Below are 22,580 nucleotides of genomic sequence, written 5' to 3' on the forward strand. Positions count from 1 at the left end.
AGGAGGAAACAGAAATCCCAAAATGGGCTCTCAAATGAGGGTTCAGACCCACATTGGTGCTATCTAGCTCCTTGGTGGAGAAAAATACAGAAGAGACAGGAAATATTGGTGTCCAAGTCAATCTACTCTCACATACAGGACAGCTTCTGACAGCACTTTCCCTGGGAAGGAGGAGGTGACGTTTCCCTAACCCAAGCTCTCTAACCCTTGGGAGCAGTGAAGGGAAGTTCTGCCAACAGAGTGAGGCAAATACTTTGCCAGAGAAATTGTGGTGATTATTGAACTGCTGGGCAATTTCTTCATTGAGCAAATATTATACCTACTGATGATTTTATGTTCTCTATTCTAAAAAGACCTTGCCTGTTTTCCTCTCTTCCCATCACTTCTGGAAGCCTCCACTCCCACTCACTGCATCAGCCTGGCTCCACAACCACACCAAACCATCACAGACAGGACTCTAAAGGAAACTTCCACCGAACTTCCTTTTAGCAAGAGGGTATAAAACTCATTGCTCTTCTTCCTAAGGAATATGTTCATTATGCAACATCTATAATTCCCAATTTTAAACGTTGTCCTACAGACAACGTAAAAGGTTGAAATGTTTGCATCCCAAAGATTTTTTAACAGCATGTGAGATAAAATGTTTTTGCTGTATAGACAAAGACTTTAAGTGTTCATTTTAATACATTTCAGTGTATTCATAAGTTTGAGAGTCAAGAGACCCATCCCTGACCCACTCCACAGACTGGCACCTTTGTATCTTCAGAAGCATGTTATCTAAAAAACTAACAACCATGAGCAATTTGGATGTTACCCTTAAGACAATACAGAACACTGAAACTGGGCTTCCTAGAGCTCAAACCTAACATTTGACCTTTGCAATAACAAGAAATAATAAACTTGTATGTGAAATGTGTAACTCACTCTCATGCCAGCCTATGCAGACATCGTGTCTACAGAACACCTATAAAAATTAGGTCGAACTATTTGTATTTGCATATAATGTAGATGAAAATGTCAAAATACTTAAGTAAAAGTATTTTATCCTCCTTTTCAAACTGATTTTTGCAACAAAAACCTGGGTGTGGACATTGACTTACAAATAGACTCTGAGACATTCCAACTTGACTGTAAACCCTTCCGCATGATCATGATTTCTGCTTCTGAATACATGGATATTTGTTTGACCCTGGCAAGACACCAGTCTGTGTCTGGAATTATAGGGGAAAAAAAATACATCTGGCTTCTTATTCACTGATATGAGGAGAACAACCAAGCATCATCCAGCCACCATGAGTACAATAAGTTAAGCTTCACCTCTGTTGCAAAGTCTAAGTCTAAACACTACTCTTTCTCCTGCCAAATGACCCCTTTCTACAAGTTCCCAAGTTTCACAAGAAAAAGGGCAAGATGCAAAATGTGTTCAAGTCCAACTTGAATCTGACCCAGTTGGAATAAGAGAAGAGAATAAACTGCCACCCACACACAGTTTTCAAGCAGGAAATAAAATTCAATTGTTTTATTTATGTATATTTATTTCTTTATAAGTATCTGCATTGTCTATTACCAGAGAACGGTTGTCTGGGTGTTAGGCTGGGGAAAACACTACAATTCATTTTGCATAGAAATGTCGTTTTGCTGTTTTCATTAATTAATATCCTCAAGCCACAATTTCCATGAACTTTTCTGGCATAATGGATTCAGACACCGGCTATAAAGGAGTCATATATGAGTAGTTGTGGAACCCAGAACAACAAAAATATTAATTGGAAATATTACTCACACATCTAATCAGGAAAAAGGAATATTGCCAGGCAGCCAGTCCAGCCAGTGACAGTTTGAAAAGCAAATATTGGCTATCCACATACAATTTATGTAGCAAAGATCATTTGGACAACATAAACACTAAAATACTCTCATATAGTAAATATTTGTTCATTAATTTGACTAATTTTGTATTATGCTTTAAACAAATGTTCTGAATATATTTTCATTTTCTCCATTGTCAAACTTCTGTTACAGATTGCTGTATCTAAGTTATGGACTTAAACACAAAGCTACATACTATGTAGCTTCAGATGCTGTGCATATAGAAGCCTCAGTGCTAAGTAAAAAGAGTGACTAGTTTGATTAAAGTTTTTTCATTAATTTTCTGTTTCATCCTAGATCACAAATGCTGATTTTGGTATCTCTTCAAGACACGCTACCTAAAACATTGACTTCACGTGGGTGGATATAGGGCTTCTGAGTCACTGTGAACTGTTTTGATGACAAACAGATTAAAATACAGGAAAAAGTTCTCAAATTTAAATATTATTAGGTGGTCTATACTATAAAGTGATCAAACAAACCTTTGGTACAACCAACTCACAATTATAAAGCCAATGCCCATTTTCAAGCAAATTTCCTTTTGGCAGATCAATCCTCAATTCACATCAGCAGAAAAGGTGGAAGAGTTAAACAAACCTAAGATTACCTTCCTCAAGTAGCTTGCCAGCATTTTGAGGGATTAATTCTTCCCAAGATCCAAAAAGTCTTGAAATTTTCCTTGAAATAAGAATAAGTTGAGAAAAGCTGCAAACTCTATCATCTAGACAAGTTCCCCACAGGTCAAAAACGATACATGGAAGCAGCCAAGGAGCCATGGATGTGCCTATTCATACATTCATATTCAGACAGGAATTACTGCCCTCAGCAATGCCAAATTCAAGAGTAGTACATATTCTCAATAGGATTTGGTAGCTCTTGCTTCTGAGAGCAGCAACACAAAAAAACACCCCAAAGATAGATACATACTAGTTTGGAAATGGAGAGCCAGAATTAGCATGTCTTAACCACTTTTCAGTGTACAATTTATTACTTTTGTCAATGAAAAGTACAGTTTATAAATTCAGAATGTGTTGTTTTAAAAGTCTTTTTTATGCCTATAAAACTAGGCAGATGAAGCACTACAGTATTCTAGATAGTGTTGAAATATTTCCATAAAGTGAATAATTTCACCCTAAATATATTTAAGCTTTATTTCTGTTTGTTTTTTTATTTATGAGGTGTTTTTGTTTATATAAATATGCCATTTTTTCTTGCAAAGGCAGTTCAGCATTTGAATTTTTGGTAAACTGTTCACTTTCAATCTGTTGTGTAAAACTTTTTACCTGTGTTCCAAGAAACTATTCTTCAATGAGTTTTGAATCCAGATCAGGAGAACAGCTTTTTTAAGGACTAAACTGATTTATAGCTTTATTAAGTCAAATGTGTTTATTTGCAATTTTTTTCCTTTTTTTTTTTTTTATCTTGACAGCAAAAAATAAAAATAAGAGAGGACATGGAATTCCTCATGGAGATCTCCACCCACCTCATGAGAAATAAAATTATCACTGTTTGATCCACTGAGATTTTTGATAACCAGTTTAACAGTTAATAAGCTTTCCTTTCACAAAGAGGAAGCACATGGAGAAAACAGCATCTCAGAACTTGCTTTAGATTGGACAGTGTTTAGCTATTGAAGTTTACTGAAGAGTACAAGCAAATACATCAGTATTGCAATGAGAGCTTGATACAAAACTTTGCCCATCTCAGGCTGACCTCCCAGTCTTTTATCAGCATAAGATCTAAATGTGGAAACTTCAAATGCAGTTTACATGACTTCTCTTACCCCAGCTAGAAATGGGCTAATTCATGTTCAGTGGTACTGCAGCTTGCTTTCTCCATAGCTGGGCTTTCATTACAGCAGTTCCTACATTGACTCATAGGGCTCAGCATCTGAATTAGGATTCGAGCCAAATACAGAGTCGCTGTGCCACAGCTCCCTCTGCAAAGCAGCAAATGATGCGGAATGTTTGGACATTTTAACATTAGTGAATCTATGGCATTCATTTATTAGCATAATAAGACTGTGCTGCTGACCTAGTTTGCTCGTTAAATTAATGGAAGTTGGAGAAACTAAAAAGAAAATCCTAGAGGGGTTTCATTTCTGTGCCTACTTGGTTGGATCAGTAATTCCTTTTATTTTCATTTCTTTTCTCCTGGCTGTATGACCAGATGAATTTGTTTTAGATTATTTTCCTATTAACTAAAATTTCCCAGAGGTTCCTGGTATTTGCATTCAGCTATTTCAGTAGCAGATATAACATTGCACTGGATACACCATCTACTGAAACAACGAAGTTGTAAAGAAATCAGACACATGTTCCTTACAGATGTTTGACCTAAAGCATATTGGAGTTGCCAAATCCACCTTTGGGTCACACTCTTCGGCATCTGGAGATCTACAAACACTGATCCAAATGCAAGGAGTCATTTATAAACTGGGTACCCTAAAACTGAAGCTAACAATCATGAATTTAAGTTCCAAAATCAATCCTGTGAGTGCTAAACACTTGCAGCCAACAAAGACTTTAGTTGGGACTTTCTGGCACTTTGTGTCTCTGAAAATTGGGTTTGGTGCTCATATGTTAATTTTAGAAGTTTGGCTTTGGAATTATGGCTTTCAAATCCCCATTCATACCTCCAGGTTTAATCTCCCTCTTGATCTTTTTCTTTCATATTGTCCACAGTGGCAGGAATTGATCTGAGAAATATGCCAGGGCCAGACAGACTTTTACCCATCATTTCTGCTTCTTTGCCTGGCCATGGAATTGCCCAGAAGAGGGTCTTGTTCTCTCATTCACCCTTCAGCCCCTTCTGATGCATCTCACTGCTCTCACAGGAGTGTCAGCAGTAATGAGAGCTTTGTACTTATGATCAGTTTTATCTGTGCTCATTATACTTTTGCAAGATTGCTATTGAAGGGAACCTGGTAAGTCTCCTGCAGCCCAGGAGAACAGGACAGTATGTTCCATCCATCCAGGGATAAAATGCCTCTTATAACAATCATAACTATATAATAGATATTTCTCCCAAAGTCAGAAGAAGAAGAAGGAAAAAAAAAAAAAATGGTAAGGAATACAAGACATCAGTAAACAAGACAGAAAGTCTTGTGCCATGTCTAAGACTTAACTCTGTGCCAGGGGAAAAGAGAAGGAGGCTTCCTGGATCACAGTTTCTCAGTAAAAGGCATCAAGCACTGAGTCCTTCTTGCTGACTGTTTTATACTGAGTGAAATCTTTGCAGGAATTTCATGCTGTTTGCATAATGTGATAATCAAGCTGATACCAGTTCAGTGGAAAGGTTGTGTTCCAAAATATTAACATCTCCATCTGATTTCCCCTTCTATTCTCTCCAGTTGAGGGAATTACTTTTATTACCCTTCATGTGGTTTATAAACTTGACTGGGAACATTGAAAAGCTAAGGAAACTGAGATATTCATCTAAACATTGAGGTTCAGGGAAAAGGGAGTTTGATGAAAACACTGTGTCTCTGTGAATTTTCTTCCTTCCCCATTTTGAAAATCTATTTTTCATTTTTGCAGCACTTTGAAATAGACTTATTAATCCATTGAGGGAAATAAACAGCTGGAAATAAACATTTCCCAACTGCTGGAGACACACTAACTGTTTCCTAAGCCACATCCAAGTGGTCACCAAATAAAAGCATGAGGGAAAACCAATTCTTGGCCCGGATCTAAGTCTGTGCTAATGAAGAAATCAACAGTAGAGGGCTGGGTGAGTCATCCTTCTTTAAGGATCATCAAAGATCCAGCTTCTTAATTATTTATTGGTTGCTAAGACCAGCAGCCAGTACTGTGCTCAGAGTTGCTCAGGGCAGCCTTCACCACAGAGTCTATATTTGGCATACCAGCAGTATCCAGAAACTCACTGGATGTTCAGTAGACGTCCAGCAATGCACTTGGAGGGTGGTGAAAGCAGAGATGTTTGTAAAGTGTTAGAGAAGTTGTTTTCCAAGTGAAGTGCATTTCAAGGAAGAACACAAAAATAAGTACACAATAGGCACCAAAAGAATTAACTGACAGTTCAAAGGGAAATCATGGAAAGTGGCACATTCTTGATGGTCTGTAATTTCTCCTTCTGCCACAGATGATGTTATTTCTCACGTCCCTTTCAAGAACACTTACATAAACCCAGTTTCACATGTGCAAAGAGACAGGGAAAAGAACCTGCCAGCCTGTAGCCAATATAGTTTCACTCATAAGACAAAATTTCCCATCTGAAGTGAAAAAAAATTATCTTGGGAAAAAATAAAGAATTTTGCTAAAGTTCTGATCAAACAATTCCAAAACAAAAATAAAAGTGTGTAATTAGCTGTCCTATCACCATGCTCAGAAAAAAGACATCCTTAAGCCCTCATGACAGCATGGCCAGCTACAGCAACCCTTGAGCAGATCCCAGTGAGACCAGCTGAACATCAGACCAGAAGAGGTACCATTATGAGGCTGCAGGTGCTCTCTGCATGCAGCAGAGACATCCAGGAAGGAGGAAAACCTGCAGAACAGAGGTGGCTGTGCCTGAAACACTGAAGTGGCCCCAGCAGTCTGTGTAAGTTTGGGAAGAAACATGGGGAATTATTATTCTTGAGGTTTGAGTTTGACCAATATGAGATGGAAGAGGCCGAAAGAACCTTTTCCTGGGCAGAGGAATAGTCCCACAGCCCTGTATAGATCCTGCTTTGTTCTCTGACATGCTGTGCAGTTCTCCCTTTGGACGTGTGTCTGACCAGCCTCGAGGGCTATGGCAGGTGAGGAAGGGCAGCAGGATTCGGAACACACTCATCAATGTGGAGCTATTCCCAAAGGGTACTGTTTAGCACACAGACTCCTCCTTCCTCATATAACTTTAGATGAGATCTGCTTTTACCTATTTTTATATTTCCTTACTAGGAAGTTTTCTTCTCTCTTCTCTGAAAATATACCTGAAACTTCTTTTTTTTTTTTAGCCTAGTACTGAACTCCTGGAAAATGAATAGATAAAAAGCAAGCCTCAAAAGGATTTCCAAGACATATATAAACTGAAATATCTTTACATACAGTTGGAGGAAAGCCATGTTGCGTCTGGACAATCCTTGAAATGATAAAAAAAGTTGTTAAATATATTAATCATTCACTCATAAAATGTGATTTGAGCAATTCTGGTTTTAAACCAAAAGGTCAGAAAGAGAAAAGGTGTTGTGAAGAGAAAAGGCTGGAAATTATGACATTATTTGAAACAAGTGAAGAAAACAAGAGGGCGAAGAGATGAATTTATTCAGAGACTTTGAAAAAGAAATATGGTAGTGAATTTCATTCACTAACTTGAGCTTGACAAAGAAAACCAAAGGGTAGAAAAAAAAAAAGGCCAGATTGAAACAGAGTCATGAGATACAGTGATATGACAAATAAAAATAAAGTTTCAGCAGCATGCAGGCAAATTAAAATGGAGCTGAATAGGAGGCAGAAACATAGATTGACATGGGCAGGACAAGAATTCTATCAAAACTGAGGAACAAAAAAGATGAGAGAAAGAAGTATTAGAAAGGTAAATTAAAAAAAAAAAACAGCAATATATTACCTGAGAAATAAATAAAAAATAAAAAATAAATTAAAAAAAAAAACTGAGCATCAAATCTCTAGTACAAGTTGGTGTATCCTTTTGAAAAGCTGTTAATGATTTCTTTTTCTCTCTCTCCTAAATGGCATACAGACTAATAGGGACAGAAGACAGTGGTAAATTAAAATTAGGAAAATTAAAAAATAGACAAAAAAGTGATAGCTGGTCTCAATAGTATGGATTTTGTGGCTTCAGAAAAACCATCCACAACTTCAGCTGTAAAACTAGAATAGCACCATTTGATTCAGTCAAGTCAAGTTGCTGTAGAAGAGATGAAGAAGCCTATAAAGCCAGATTTCATTATTACACATATGTAATGTAAAAATATTGAAAATTAAAGGTGACTTCCATGACTCAAAGATCTAGTAATAATTTCATTATTACACATATGTAATGTAAAAATATTGAAAATTAAAGGTGACTTCCATGACTCAAAGATCTAGTAAAGACAGAAAGCACATTAGAAATCAGGAAAAGAGGCACGACATTCATCCCATGGGAAACGGTTGAGGTCCCTCATATGACCAGAACAGACGTTCTTCTACTCAGATTTAACAATACAGTTCTCTAGTTATTCAAATTGACTTGTTCCTTAGAAGATGCAATAAGAAAACAGAATGAACTGACCTTGCAAATAATTTAATTGATTAGTGGTGACAAACTCTGTAGACAAACTTCTGGTAATCACTGACACTGATCAAATTGTTGGTTTATTTTTCAATAGCCACTGAGTCAGGAACTACAATGCTATTATAAACTTTTGTATATGTTTGGTGCAACGTCAGACTGCAGCTAAAGCATAGGAGTAAAGTGTAGGGGGAGTCAGCACCAGCAGCCAAGTCACAGGTGGTGGAGAGAGTGTTCCTTTTTGGTGATCTACTACATTCTCATCAGATGTAACTGGTAGTGAAGTTATAGCCCCAGAGAGCAGCATAGAAGGAGATGTGACCTGGAAGTGGCAGAGATGTTTGAGAAGACAGGGAGCCTGGAAGAGCCAGGTCTGATGAAGGGCAGAGGGAACAATCCTGACACAGTACTGTGATGAAGCCACTGCTTTGCTCACAGGCCTCTGCTGGTGCTCCTGCAGGGCACTGCCCTCTGCCAGGGAAAGGGGTCTGCTGGGGACCAGTGGCACCTGCACTGAGCCTCTGAACAAATGAAGAGTTCCATCAAAAGCTGGGAACATTTTAGAGCAGCTAGGCTGCTGTTTCTTTGAAGTTCAGCTGGATGCTGAGCACACTTCGGCTGCTCCTTGAGTTTAAATAAGGTAAACTGACTGTGTAAAACAAATCAATGGCTTTGTTTGTGTCTCCCAGACTGAGAAGTGATTCTTCCAAGGGAAGGGAAGTTTCCTTCACTGCTGCAGCTCTCTGAGCAGTTAAATATGCATGTGGCCAAACTTGGTCCTTGTAAAACCCAATTGACTCCATTCAAAAAACTCCTATAAAGATGACTGATGTCATTGGAGTCCCACCAGGGATGAATTTGGCCCATGCCATTCCTCCTGTGTAGTCACTGGATAGGAATGTAGAGAAGAAAAGCATACTGGGCTCTAGGACTCCATCTCTCAACAAAACTGCCAGGGCTGGAAAAGAATTACACGTGAATATAAATTTGTCGTACACACTCCATTAGGTCACCCAGATCAGCCCCTGCTTTCAGTTGCCCTCGTACGAGTTGGAGTCTCTCCTTTCACTACTGAGGGTTGAGCAGGGGTTTCTACGTGAGTGTGCCAAGTCTCTTGGAAGCAAAATCAGCAGCATTTACCCCCAATTTACAGATGAAGAAACCAAAACAGGGAGCCGAAGTGATTTGCTTCAGTTTACATGTGGTGACAGAGGTAGAAAAGGTAATGAAACTGCTTATGGCTCCTCGCCACTTGGGCCACGTATTCCTGTGATATATCTTCTTAATTTCCCTCTCCTTTTCCCATCTCCCTTCTCCCCTGCCCCCAACCCCATCCACATTGTCTCTAGCCACACAACTGGGAAGCTGGGATTAATCCATCCCTAGGGAAACTGGGATTAATATACAACTCATGCGGAACCTTTAAAAAACCCAATGATTTGTGGTCCCCTTTTCAGAGGCACATGCAATCCACAGCTGAAAAGTAACTATTTGCTGTTCCAGTACAAATTCTGGGAGAGGCTTTTGCTCTGTTTCACGAATGTACCCTGAAGACCCCATCTGACAGGATTTCTTCCTGCATCCAACAAAAAAAACCAGGCTTAGTAGGCTGTGCAGAATCAGGCTCTTGTGGAGTACTAATAGTTTATGGGCAGGAAAAGAATGACTGGAATGCAAAGGGGGGGAAAGAGAGCAAGAGATGTGCCAACACATCTTTATGTTTTCCTTCTGTAACTGGAAATGGTTAAAAAAAATTAAAAGAAAAAAAAATCTGTTTCCCTTATAAAACTTGCAGGAAGAGGCAACTAGAGTCAGGTGCCTGGTTTTTTACTCCTGCAAACTCCCATTCAGTGATGTTTTTATTATGAAAATGCAAAATTTAAAGCAACTGTGAAAACAGAATCAGCCCTCGATTGGCAGACAGAGGCCTAAGTTTTATTCACTGCATGAATGTCAGATTAAAACACATGCAAAGATAGAAAAGAAAAAGAAAGAGGGAAGGCAATTAATCATTTAAATTGTGATCCTGATTAAAAAGGCACATTTCCCATCTAATTCCTTTCATTTATTTTGGGGTTTAGTACAACTTATCTCTTCTGACTGTCATGATTTCATCTCTGCTTTCCTTGGAATCACTGGACTGATACTGCCTAGCAAATCTCAAAACACTGGAGGGAAAAGGCGAACTGTTCCCCCATGCAGCTGGGAGCATGACCAGATAGATAGCCTTTGTTAGCACCGGGGCTAAAGTGGCCTTCTGGGAGGAGGAAATACACACACAGTCGAGTGCAGGACAAGTGGCATTAAGAGGTTGTATGTGCATCCCGTGCTCGGCATGCCCAAATAGTTTTAGTACATCTGTATTTCTAATTATGTCAGTTCTGGGGATTTTTTTTTTTTCTTTTTAATTGCACATAAAAATGCAGGTCCCAAGAAATTCTTGGCAGCCAGATCACCAAGCTTCAGCTCTTCAAATGAAACCCTTCTCCTGCCCAGCTGGGAGGAGTGGTTTCTCCACCTTTGCGACCCCGCAGCTCTAATGGTTCCCAGGAACCAGCCACTGACACAGTTTCTTACCTTGCCACGGGTGTTTCGCTTTCCCGCTGTTCAGGAGACGGTGGAGCGACCGTGGGAAAGCCTCGGTGGAGTGACCCGAGTCCCTTCCTCCCTCCCTGTGGACCCGACTCGGATTTCTGCCTCGCAGTTACGGCCCCTGAAAACCTGGTTCCAGGCGGCAATCCCTGAACTTCCTCGCTCGGCGGCAGGATCCCGGGCGCATCCTTGCTCCCTTACTGGGTGCCAGGAGCGGCACAAGAGGGACGGGGAAGTTGATCGGGGTTTTTCTCTCCGGTTCTCCGTTTAGAAGGGCACGGAGGAGGATGAACCACCAGCCTTCAGGCTGCCCCTTAACACCGTGTCGGTGCTCGGGGCTGCTGGCTCGTCCCCTGGCCCGGCAGCGGGGCACGCCGGGGGCGGGGGGCGCGTCCCATGGAGCGCTCGGGACGCCGGGGAAACGCGGCCGCTCCTGCGGGGACTGTGCAAGGCGATCCCTCCAAACCCCCACGGAGGACCGGGGAGGTGGGCACCTTCAAATGGCCTCCGAGAAAAGCTGCAGAGCAAACATGCCAGCCCGGCTCGGGGATGGATGGATGGAGGGATGGAGGGATGGATGCTCCTCGCTCCAGCCCGGCTCCGCGCATGAGATGCCGGCGGAGCGGCGCGCAGGGCTCCGCGCTCGTCCCGCCCTCCTCCCGCGCAGGGCCAGCCCCGGCTGCCTGCAGGTCACTGCGGACTTCAGCCCGCACCCCTCACTTGCTGCTTTTCAGATGCCAAAACCAAAAGTCTCCACGCGGCGTGAGAAGCGAGTGGCGGGTGGGGAGCGAAGCCAAAACAAGCCTGTTCAAACTGCCCGTGCTCCCACCCCCGGAGCTGGGTGCGGGCACAGGCGGCACTTCGCATCCCGAGCTCCCCGAGGGCCTCCCCGCGCTGGAGGTGGGTCCGAGCCCGTCCTGCAAGTGCCTTTTCATTAGTGCGCTCGGATGGGTATCCAGTAAATAAGAGGGAGAGAGAAATTTCTCCCCCCTCCCCTTACATTAAATGAGTTACAACCGCACCTTTTTTCCAGACCTTGATAGGATTCTTTACCAAATAAAGAAATAATTACTAAAAGCAGCAGGGGGGAAGGGGAAAGGGGAAAGGAGCCGCACCGGAGCGAGCGGTGGGGTCGATGAGCATCCGCGCAGGAGCCGCCGGGCAGCTCCGGGGTCACCGCTGCCGCATCGCTAATTTGCAAAAGAAGAGGCTTCTCTTATCGCGGGGGCACTGACTCGTGACGGGAGGAGGAAGGTTTAGGGTTTGCCGAGAGGACGGGAAAGGACGGCGGCCAGAGGCGCTTCAAAGGCTCGAGCGGATGCCCCAGCACTGAGCTCTCTCCCCCGTCTCGATCCAAAGAGGTCTCGCAGTGGAATAAACATCTCTGATCTAAGACAGCTGCCGGGAATCAAAGGCCGCCCCAATCAGCGCGGAACCGGCCGAGGATGTGACTGAAAAACGGCCGCTCAAACAAACGCAGGGATGGGGGTGCGAAGGCGTCTCTCCCCGCAGCGCCTCTGGGCTCCGAGAGCAGCAACAGTTCACCCATTACTCATCTGATTTGTTTTATAACACTTCTGACACCTCATCTTATCAGCTAATACCCACGATTTAGTTACCCAAGACTTTTTTTTTTTTTTTTTTTCTCACTAGCAGGAAAATTATTTGACTCTCTACATATGTTTACTTTTGTCAGCATTAAGAAAAGAAAATAAAAAAAAAAATATAAAAAAAGGAAAGAAAGAAAAAAAAAAAGAAAAAAAGAAAAAAAAAGGGGGGGGAGGGAGAAAAGGAAAATTAGGAGGGGGAAAGCTAATTCACAGAAAAAAGATCCAGACCTTCCAAAATTGGCAGAAACAACCTCCGAGGAAATAAAAACTTAACTAAGGAAAAAAAAACATAGGTTTTGAATATTGACAGTTTACCGGGGAAGGGATCAGAAACCAAATGAACGCATATGTAGTCCATGCAGACTTGCCTGTAAAATAACAATTTATTTTAATACTTAAAAACCACACACAATCCAGTGATAAATGTCAATTACCAATAATCAGCATAAAGTGCCAAACAGCCATACAACTTTTTTTTTTTTTTTTTTAATAAACAGAACTTATTGGAATGTCTCTTAATTTGAATACACTGTTCAGAAAGCCAGCATTTAAAAAAAATACGCTCTCAAGTTGAGATTTGTTCTCTCACACCAGGACACACGAAGACTTTAAGTACCACTAAAACCACGTTGTGCATACCATCAGTTTGACGTATTGCCATCTTTCTTTCCTCTGGGTTTTTTAAACAAGTCCAGAAGTTACAAACCTCCTCACAGCACACTAGACCACAAGGTAATAAAAAAGGTCTCCATGTCCCATGAGCACTGATCTGTCCCAACACCAGGAACCCGTGGGTCTGAGGTCTGGATGCATTTTCTAACGCATGATACTCCTCCCTTGAGAGACTTAGGTCGTTTCCAAACATTAATTTTCTTCTCCTTTTCTGAAAACAAACTAGCAAATGAGATTTGCAAGTTGCCCCTCTCCTTGTCTTAATGGTGCTGTGATGAGAAACCACCGTTTCAGTTCTTAATCGTCTTCTGGAATTCTTTGTACTTCCTGAAGTGTAAAAATAAGAAGCTTTATACAGTCAAAAAAAAAAAAAAAAAAAAATGTATAAAATAAGAGTCTGGATTTTCTTAAGTAATACTTTTGGAAGATACGATTTTGGTTTGGATTTTTTGGGTGCAGGGGTTGGTCGGGGATGTCTTGTGGGTTTTTGTTTGGTTTTAAAGAGATTCCTGTCCAACACGTGAGCACCACCTTTTGGCATAAAGTTTATCAAAGCCACACAAGTCAGCTAGCACTCTCTGTATCATTCACGTATATTTTAAATGTAAAACAATCTTTTCACCCACGACTTAGGAAGTTAATTGCTTGGATGGGGGATTGAAGGGGTGCAGATTTTGCCCTTTTTAAAGTAGAAATAAAAACAAAGCACAAAGTCCAGTGCTCCCGTCCTGAAAGTTTTGTTTCTGCTCTAGTTTTGGTATAAAGTCTGAAGGGGAGGAAAAGTTCATAGAAGTTGAAGATTCAACACTTAAGTTTGGCAGGTTTCAGTTCCTTTACTTGCGTGTGCAGTGTCTTGTGGACCGCTAGTGTTCTGGACTGGCAAAATCCTTTCCCGCATTCTTGACACTTAAAAGGCTTTTCTTTAGAATGGATATATCTAGAGAGAGAGAAACAATTCAGATGTCAGAAATACCTGGCCTAAACTCATCAGTGGGAGAATATGCTGGAGATTTCTTATACCTACTGCTGAGATTGAGTGTGCTGGAGTGCAGTTCTTGGGCAACTGTCTGTATGTGTGTGTGCAAGAGAGGAGGGTACGAGAGGGTTATAGGGTGCTTTATTTCTTAGGGATTACTTTGGAGTCACCAGACTGTGTGTCTTCATGACACTTCTAAGTGATCATAGAGGCAGAGCCCACATGATGGAAATGGAGGGTGAAAACGTCCGTAAAAGCTAAAAAGGAGGTTGCGAAATTGTCTTTATGGAGTGAGTGAGGTATATCTTCCACTGTGAGTTACCTGCACTCTACCACCAAGAGTGGGTAAAGGGAAAACTAGAGGGAACACTCTTGGTTGGATGAGTAATTAACTTTTTCTTGTAAAAATCTTGAGTGTAGATGGGTAACTGGAGAGTACAAATACACAAGGGAAGAAGAACAGGAAAAAGAAAAATAGTTACCTGTGATCCCTCAGGTGATCCTGTCTTCTGAAAGCCTTGTGACAAATATCACATGTGTAGGGCCGTTCGTCGGTGTGGGTTCTTTCATGGATCAAAAGGTTGTAGGACTTGGTGAAGTGCCTGCCACAGAATTTACACACAAACTCCTTCTTGGTTTTGGACGGTAACCTTCCCCGCGTGGGTTTCTTTTCCGGAGAGAGTTTAGTCACGTCTAGCAAAGACCCCAGCCCCGCAGGTGAGCCCTGGCTGTCTGCCTGTCCCAGTTTAGAGTGGTCCTCTTGTGTGGCAGCCACTGCTAAGTTGGCAAAGTCAAAGCGGGGCTTGGCTTTGAGGGTCATGTTGGCGGCCTCTTGCTTGGGCTGGATGACATGCGGGAAGAGCGGGAAGGTGGGCAGCTGGAACCGGGCGTCCACCAGGCTGGAGACGCTGGGAACTTTGGAGAAGGAGGAGCGGGGCAGGTGCATGGCCGGGTAGCCCAGAGTCCACTGGTGCAGGTGCACGGCGTGCAGGGCACTGAAGCCATAGAGGTTGGAGAGGTGGTCGGAGGGCACGGCGGGCAGCCCGTTGAACGCTTGCAGGAAGGAGTAGTTGGTCAGCTGGAGGGAAGGATGGATAGGCACTGGGGCCGGCAGGGTTTTACTTCCCATGGTGGCAGCTCAGGAGGAGGATCTTGGGAGCAGGGGAGGAAAATATCTGGAAAATAAAGATGGAGGGGGGAAGAGGGAGAGGTAGATTTACATGAAAACAAAGCACCTTACTTCACCCCTCATCAATATCCCTCTCCAAAGCCAGAGGAGGAGGTTGCCTTGGAATTAGAGAGGCCTAACCAGATGTTTACTGTGAGTGTGTCCCCAGATTTTCCCTCTCCACATCTTTCTCTTGCACACAAATATTGTATTGCATCCATAATCATTTGCTTCCCAGCAGCATCCCCTACTTTGCAGACTTCCAGTTGTCCTGTACATTGGAATAGCCAAGATGCCATTTTGGCCCAAAAAGCTCAATCATCTCCTAGTAATTTAAAATCCCTTCCTGGATCACCTCTAGAAAATAGTGAGATACTGCCCACTACATCTGTCCACAGAAACTGTGTTTAGCTCTGACTCTTGAGGTGATGTGGGGAAGGACGCAGAAATTGCTGCCCCGGGGTTGCTCAGCTCCTGTGGTCTGGCCTCAGCCAAGCCTCTGAGATGATGGAGGCACTTGAATGCTCAGAACTGCATATTCGCCCTCTTTCAAAAAAATAAAATAATTTTGATGAAAAAAAAAAATTATGAGGAAAATACCAGCCAAAGCCCTCTCTCTTGTGTACTGCAAAAAGAAATAGGAAAATGCTGAATTTGGGTGACGAATCTGAAGTGCCATTTGCTCTTCCCAGGGAGAAGTGCCTGGCTTCAAGCCCACATCCCTAATCTAAGCAACTGCTTAATTAGAGCCCTTCAAAAGGCTAAAAGATGAGGACTGGAGAGACCCTTCCCATGAGGCACCCAGACCAGCAGTTGCAGGGCCTCAGCCCTTCCCTGGGCTGGGTGCCACTGCTTTGGTCTGTGTTTCAGGGTCCTGCCAAGCCCCTAGCCTCTCTTCTGGGCCAGATGCCTCTCCGTCCCACCCCACAAGATGGAGGGGAAAATGCTACAAGGCAGCAGCACTGAGGCACATCTGGCCCAGTCTGAAAATTCAGCCCTGGCTGCTGTCAACCATTTGGCAGGAGATGCCTCCCGAGGGTTGTTGGTGGGGACGCAGCTTCCTCCCTTTGTGGGTGTGAGAGAGCACCCATGGCTTTTGGAAGCGTCACATCCCTGCAGCCCAGAGAGCTTTCTCCTTACTCCACAGTCCCCAGCTTATACTCCCTTTCCCCTCAGTGAGCTCTGGGATTTGCCTTCAGTGGGGCTATTTTCTGCCAGGATCTCCACAAGTTTGCTGCAGGGTTCCCACAGGATCCATACAGGATCTTTATAAGATCCTGACAGAGTCCCTGCTGAGTCACAGATCCCAACAGGGATCCTCGCAGTACTCGGATTAGAGTTCATCCCCAGGTGAAGAGTAAAGCCCCTTGGGACAAATGGAGGCAGCAAAGTACAGCAGAGCAGTAATTGTCCCTCTGAGCTGGAAGTCTGGGGGTGTGGAAACTGCTGGTGGAAGAGGTCTAAAGACCAGGGAAACAAATCTGATTTATATGTGTGCTGTTGCCTGGAAAGAGGAGCTGTGGCTGGGAGGGTGTGAGAGGGAGAAGCTTACTCTGAGCAGCTCTATACTCCAGGCCCACCTTTCGCTCTGCTTTACATAAATCAGCAGCAGGAAGAGAGCTCAAACCTTAGAGGAATTCCACTGCAATGACCCAGAATAAGAGATTGTGACATTTTTTGTTTTTCAGTTGGACACATTTCTGATAGTGGCTGATTGAAAAATGCACACATTATATTCTCTATTCTCCTCCCTTTCCTCCTTTTTTCCCTTCTTTCTATTTTTTTTTTTTTTTTTTTTTTGGGGGGGGGGGGGGCGGGGAGGAGTGGGGGAAGGTGGTGTTTTTTCTTTTTTTTGCTAAACTATTTAGGGCTGTTGAATCAACCAGACTGTTTTGTTGCTCTACTGGGAATATACTTTCATTTAGTTAGTGCTGCCTATACACTAAGCATGTCCACATCACAGCACAAATGCCTCAGCTGCTGACCCCGAGGACAAAGTGCACAGGGAACACTCTTGTCTCTCCTCCGGGTACCTGAAAATGTCTGTTTCCCTGTCTAGGTAGCTCCAGTTCTCTCAAACGTGAAACAGGCTATTGCAAATGAAGTTTATCCATCTTTCTTTCTTTGTATTAAAAAACACTTAACGCGGAATATATAAGCAGAAATCGACTATGTCAATACGGGTAGATTCTAGCTTGAAAACGTTTAAAAATTCTCTTTCGATTTTCCCAATAAAAAACAAGGCGAAAAAAAAAGGAGAAATACAGTCAGGTCATAATAGCATCCATTGCACCCACAGTTTTTTTTGGTTTTGCCAGAGCAACTCTGTTAAATTAAAAAAAAAAAAAAATAAATAAAAATAATAAAAAGGTTGAAAAAGCAAAAGACAAATAGAAGAGGGGGGCGGGGGGGGGTCAAAAGAGAGGAGAGGAGAAGAAAATAATAAGAAAAGAGGAGGTGGGAGAAGAGCGTTCGTGTTACTACAAGTTTCTTGGCACTTCTCCAGAAATGTAAGCTACACTTTTGCTGTGTACGACCGGGATAGTCAAAAATATGGATGAAAAGCAGGCTATTTCATAAAGAAGTCCCCTCACTTCGGGACATCAAAGCGAATGTGTTTCACAGTGTAGTAACTCTCTGGTCTCCCACTTGCCCGCAGAGAGATCAACCTTTCTTTGATTTCGGTGCCACCTCCACCTTTAATTCTACTTCATGTAAACAGATCGTTATCGGGTCGCCTTTTTTTTTTTTTTTTTTTTTTTTTTTTTTAATTTATTTTTTTTTCAGAAGAAGACCCCGCGAGTTGTCTGCTTGAATTCCCCCATCGCAATAAAACCGTGTGGGGTTTTCTTTTTTAGCACAAAGTAGATCGAAGAGTAATTAAGAACGAGCCTCTTGTGTTCTGACTGAAACAAACCCCACTCATGCCAAGATAAATTTACCCTGCAAAATAGGATCATAAACTTGAAAGTCCACATCTGTCTCCAGCTTTCTTACCCTTTGCCCCGAGTGAAGATACGGTAATGCTATTGTCCAGTTGCCACTGTTTTAAGACCATTTCAATCTTAACTCTCCAGATTAAATTCTACCTACTCTATATACCAGAAAAAAAAAAAAAATCTCCCCGGCTTTCTGCTGGTAGCATAGCAAGAGGGGAAATTAAATGGATTTTTAAGTAATCTTGTGGCTAGTAGGTATTTTTCCTTTCTACGTTGAATTATCAATTTCCGATGTATCCTTTGAAAGGGATATTTGTTACATTAAATACCTGACTCATAAATAATGAGGTTTGCTAATTAGTTCCACATGGAAGAATGGAGGAGGTAAATTACCCTGAGAACGTTGCTTATTTTTACAAACATGATAAAGTGGCGGGTATAAAATGATGCATTCTTGCGAGAACCTCGAACTGCAGCAATCAGGTTCTTCTGTCAAAAAGTGTTCCCAAGTTTTGCCTGAACTTTTTCAAGCCTGGCAGCCCCGTCCTTTGAGGGGCACCCATCGGTGTGCAGCATTTTGCCACCAGGTCGGCGATTTATTTTGTCTCCTTTGAGGGAAAGAAAATTTCTCTTCCTAAAGTTAAAGCGAGGAAATGGAGCTCACAAGTTATCTGCGTTTGGGAAACTAAGTGGAAAGGGAATAAAACTGCCCCTTTCGCTCCGCATTATTAGAGCGTGTTGCTCTTGAGGAATAAAATGCATTGTACAGCACAGATTTATCCAAAGTATTAATGAAGTGTGCAGAATCTATTAAAGCGGGTTTATTTGGGGCTAATTGAGCGTGAAAGAGTTAATTGCTAACATTAATGAGGACTGGAAGGACTCAGTCAGCGTGTGCCTTGGATATCTCCGCTCAATCCTTATAAAATCATCATTCACATTTTATCACGAAATCGGTGTTGACAAGTCTCCCCAGACCACCACTGCGAGCGCGGTGAACGAGATGGGCTTTCGTTTCTCAAATAATAATAATAATAATAAATAACGCCCGGGGCCGAGCGCAGCAGTGCCCGGGGCACCTTTATCCCCAGCAGGAAAGGTCCGGGCTGGGCCCTGGACGGAGCCAGAGGCTGCGGGCCCCGGGCGGCCGCAGGGCCGAGTCCTCCGCCGCCTCCCGCAGTTTTTAGGCGGGTTCGGGGGAATTCTGTGTGTGCTTTTTTAATCCCCTCGGGTATTGAAAGGCCCCCAGCACAACGTCCACCCTGATTTTCTCCCTAGAGAAATAGCCGGTGTTTCCCCTACACGGGAATAAATCCTTCCTCTGTCCCGGCCGCAGGGAGGATTTCTCTCCTCCGTTCCTCTCTCTTCCCACGGCCACAGCGGGCAGGGCCAAGGCTGTGCGGTGACAGCCCCGGGGGCAGCAGGGCACGTCCCCAGGCCCGGGCAGCCTCAGGGCCGGGGCTCTGTCCCGCTGACTCCGGACTGACTGACCGGCCCCGCCGTGCACCTGCCCGGAGCCTCCGCCTGCCTCGCGATCTACCGAACAGCCCCTGCAGCGCCACGAGAATCTCCACAATGCTCTGCTTTTACAGGTTCCCTCCCAAAAGCCAGCTATAACAACTGTACTCTAATCCTCGGCTTGTCACCGACACTTTATAGGCTCAGCCTCTAGAGAGGCTTCGTTTCTCCTGTCCTGAGCTTGTTTCAATCCATTCAGACAAATATAAACATCAGGCTCAATTCTGTTACGGCCTTGGGAAGAAAGAGGGAAGGCTTTTCAGATCCTAAAACACTGGAGTTGCAAGAAAAAGAAAAAAAAAAAAAAAAAGAAAAAAAAAAAAAAAAAAAAAAAAAAGAAAAAAAAAAAGAAAAAAAAAAAGAAAGTAGAATCTTCGCAGAAATATAGAAAGAAGAGACTGAAGAAGAAAGAGAAGCCAATAACAGAAAAGAGAAAAGCTGGAAGTTCAAGGCCGTAAAGGACATGCAGCTTCTGTTTTGCTCGTATGTGTCATTTTTAGCTCGGGTTAGAAACACGACTTCTCCGCAAGGGGGGAGACACAACTTTGGAAGGGGAGGACAAATCTTTAAATAGCATCAAAATATCCGAGCCCCGTGTGCAGGCTGACCCCAGCCCGCCCCAGGGAGAACAGTCTCCTCACGTGAAACACAACGTTCACGCTTCTGCCCCATCCAGTGCACCGTGGGAGGGGATGGGGGCAAAGAAAGAAAGGAGGTAAAGGAAGTGTTTGAATCGATATCCCCAACCCCCGAGGCTTGGCAAAATAAAAACCAAACAGAATGAGTTGTTCTTTTTATTTACCTAATCCCGATCTGTGCTCCACCGCTGGCAGCAGTTAAAAGATCCTGGGCTAAATTGGAGCTGGTAAAATAAAACAATGGAAAAAAAAAAAATAGGGGAAGAAAAAAAAATAAAAAAAAAATTAAAAATAAAAATAAAAATAATAATAAAAAAGGAGGTTGGGCTAGGTCAGTGTCTGCGCTGGCCCTGGGGGGCACAGCTCACCCCACCCACCCCAGCGCTCCTCCGGCGGGCACGGGCAGGTCCGAGCGGGGCCAGGTGTCCGGGTGGCCCGGCCGGCGGCGCTGCCCCCGCTCCCGCTCCCGGAGCCGCTGCGTGCGCTGAGAGCCAACGCGCCCGGGAGCAGCCGCGCTCAGACTGAACCGATCCCTTCCCTCCTGCCTCCTCCTTATTTCAACCCCCCCTCCCAGCGCCCCCCTCCGCCTCCCACCGCACTCCGGGCATGCGCACGCGGGGAGAAACTTTCTGGCTGGGAAGAACCAACTTTTCAACCCGCTTCTCCCGGAGGCGCAGCAGCCCGCAAAGCTCTCACCTCGCCCCCCCGCCCCGCTCCCGCAGCCTCCCCCGGAGCATCTCCCCGGGGCCCGCCGCGCTCTGCGGACCGTCCTCCCGGGGCCGGGGCCGGGGCTTCCCCGCGCAGCTCCGCGGGGACGGGAGGGACCCTGCCCCGGCCGCGCTGCCTGAGCCCATCCGGCCCCGCCGCTCCGTTCTGCACTTCACGGCCGCGAACCGCGCCGAACCGCGCCCGAACCGCGCCCGAACTGTGCCCGAAGCGCGCCCGAACCGTGCCCGAAGCGCGCCCGAAGCGCTCCCGCCCGCCGCGCTGCGCCCCCTCCCCGCCGAGCAGAGCCCCGGGACGGGACCCACCGGGACCTGCCCAGGGGGCGGGAGGGGCACAAAGGAAGAAAGGATGCAAAAGTTGGGGGTATGATGGGGGGAGGGAACCTGCTCCCGCTCGATGGATTTAGGGATCTCGAGTTGTTCTGCCTCTCTGAGCAGATCTTCAGAGAGGACCCCGGGAGCCGCTTACCTGTCAGGGGTCCACCCCCGGTTAGAGCCGCTTCCTCCGCCCGTCCCGTCATCCCTGCTGATCCCCACTTTCCTCTCCAGCGCCCCTGACATGGGCGCCTTCCTTCTGTCCTTCCTCCCCCGGGCCCGGAGGGTTCCACGGCGAGCGAACCCCGCGGATTCCCCGCGGATTCCCCGCGGATTCCCCGCGGATTCCCCGCGGATTCCCCGCGGATGCGGAGCCGCAGAGCTTTGCTTGTGTCCGGGGGCGACTGCCCGGGCGGCACAGGAAAAGCAAAACAACCCTCGAAAGAAAAAAGGTTAAACGCGCTTTATAATTAATCCTGAGGCCGTAATCTCCTCGGTTATTTGTTTTTCTATTCATCCATCCATTCACACTCCTTTAGATCCGGGAAGGGGGAAAATTGCTCGGGTATATTACATTGTCCCGAGGAGGCAGGGTAATATAACACGGGAGCGAAGACAGATCCACCGGGAAAACACGGCACCGCGCTCAGGGGCGCGCGTGTGGCTTTTTATTGTTCATGACACTCCTGTAATTACACTCTTTTTTTTTTTTTTTTAACTTTTTTTTTTTTTCATCTCCGAAGGAAAAACAAGCAAACAAATAAAACCAAAATCAACAAAACAGCAACAAGAAAACACGACGTTATCATCCTGCAGAATGATACATGAACATCACAGTAGCGTGGCGAAGCAAGCCCAGCCCTGCCATTTCAGCCCCAAATTCTCTCTGTTATTATGAACAACTTGGGGTCCAACATTGCACTCTGCTCCAGGCAGGCAAAGAGATTTTCGTTCTCTTTCTTTGTAAACGAGTGGCATTTTTATGAGGCAAAGGCGAAGCAAAGACGTTCCCTGTTCTTCTTCAGTTCTCTCGCATTTCGTGCTGTTATTTTCACTCTTTGTTTATTATACTCACACATACTCAAAAAAACCCTCCCAAAACCCAAAAGAAAACCACACAACCCCCCTCTCCGAACATGAAAAAAAAAAAAAAAAAAAAAGAGAGAAATCCCTCAAAACCCAAACCCCTAAACCTCGCATTTTCATTCTTGTCGAGCCTGTGATTCGCTGCTGTAAGCTGACTTCTGTGAATAAGTTTGAATTTTTAAATATAGTTTAAGTCCAGTTGTCTGAACATGAATGTCAGACTCCCAAGTGTCCC

General features: G+C 44.3%; 1 protein-coding gene and 1 long non-coding RNA gene across 2 annotated transcripts in view; both read right to left on the reverse strand.

Annotated features, from left to right (window-relative positions):
- The window catches only part of LOC310908000, a 29,633-nt gene extending 18,845 nt beyond the window's left edge, over nt 1-10,788 (reverse strand). The window contains exon 1 of the long non-coding RNA XR_014589760.1: nt 10,684-10,788. This is a non-coding gene — a long non-coding RNA (uncharacterized lncRNA). The remainder of the gene's footprint in view (nt 1-10,683) is intronic.
- Nucleotides 10,789-12,008: 1,220 nt separating this feature from the next.
- On the reverse strand, nt 12,009-20,902 carry OSR1 (odd-skipped related transcription factor 1). Its single transcript, XM_083858524.1, has 3 exons — nt 20,384-20,902; nt 14,439-15,131; nt 12,009-13,917 (listed from the first exon to the last, which is right to left on the reverse strand). Exons 2-3 carry the CDS (start codon nt 15,083-15,085, stop codon nt 13,782-13,784), a joined length of 783 nt encoding a protein of 260 aa, XP_083714650.1. The 5' UTR covers nt 15,086-15,131; nt 20,384-20,902; the 3' UTR covers nt 12,009-13,781.
- Nucleotides 20,903-22,580: the final 1,678 nt, after the last annotated feature.

This window comes from Zosterops lateralis, assembly GCF_965231275.1.
Source record: "Zosterops lateralis genome assembly, chromosome: 3".
NCBI classification, from domain to species: domain Eukaryota; kingdom Metazoa; phylum Chordata; class Aves; order Passeriformes; family Zosteropidae; genus Zosterops; species Zosterops lateralis.

Bases quoted from the DNA above. Each gene is read 5' to 3' on its own strand.
- OSR1 (XM_083858524.1), bottom strand. From the start codon at position 15,085: ATGGGAAGTAAAACCCTGCCGGCCCCAGTGCCTATCCATCCTTCCCTC. The intron at 13,918-14,438 runs GTAACTATTTTT...CTCTCTCTCTAG, and splicing joins GATCACCTGAGGGATCACAG to ATATATCCATTCTAAAGAAA.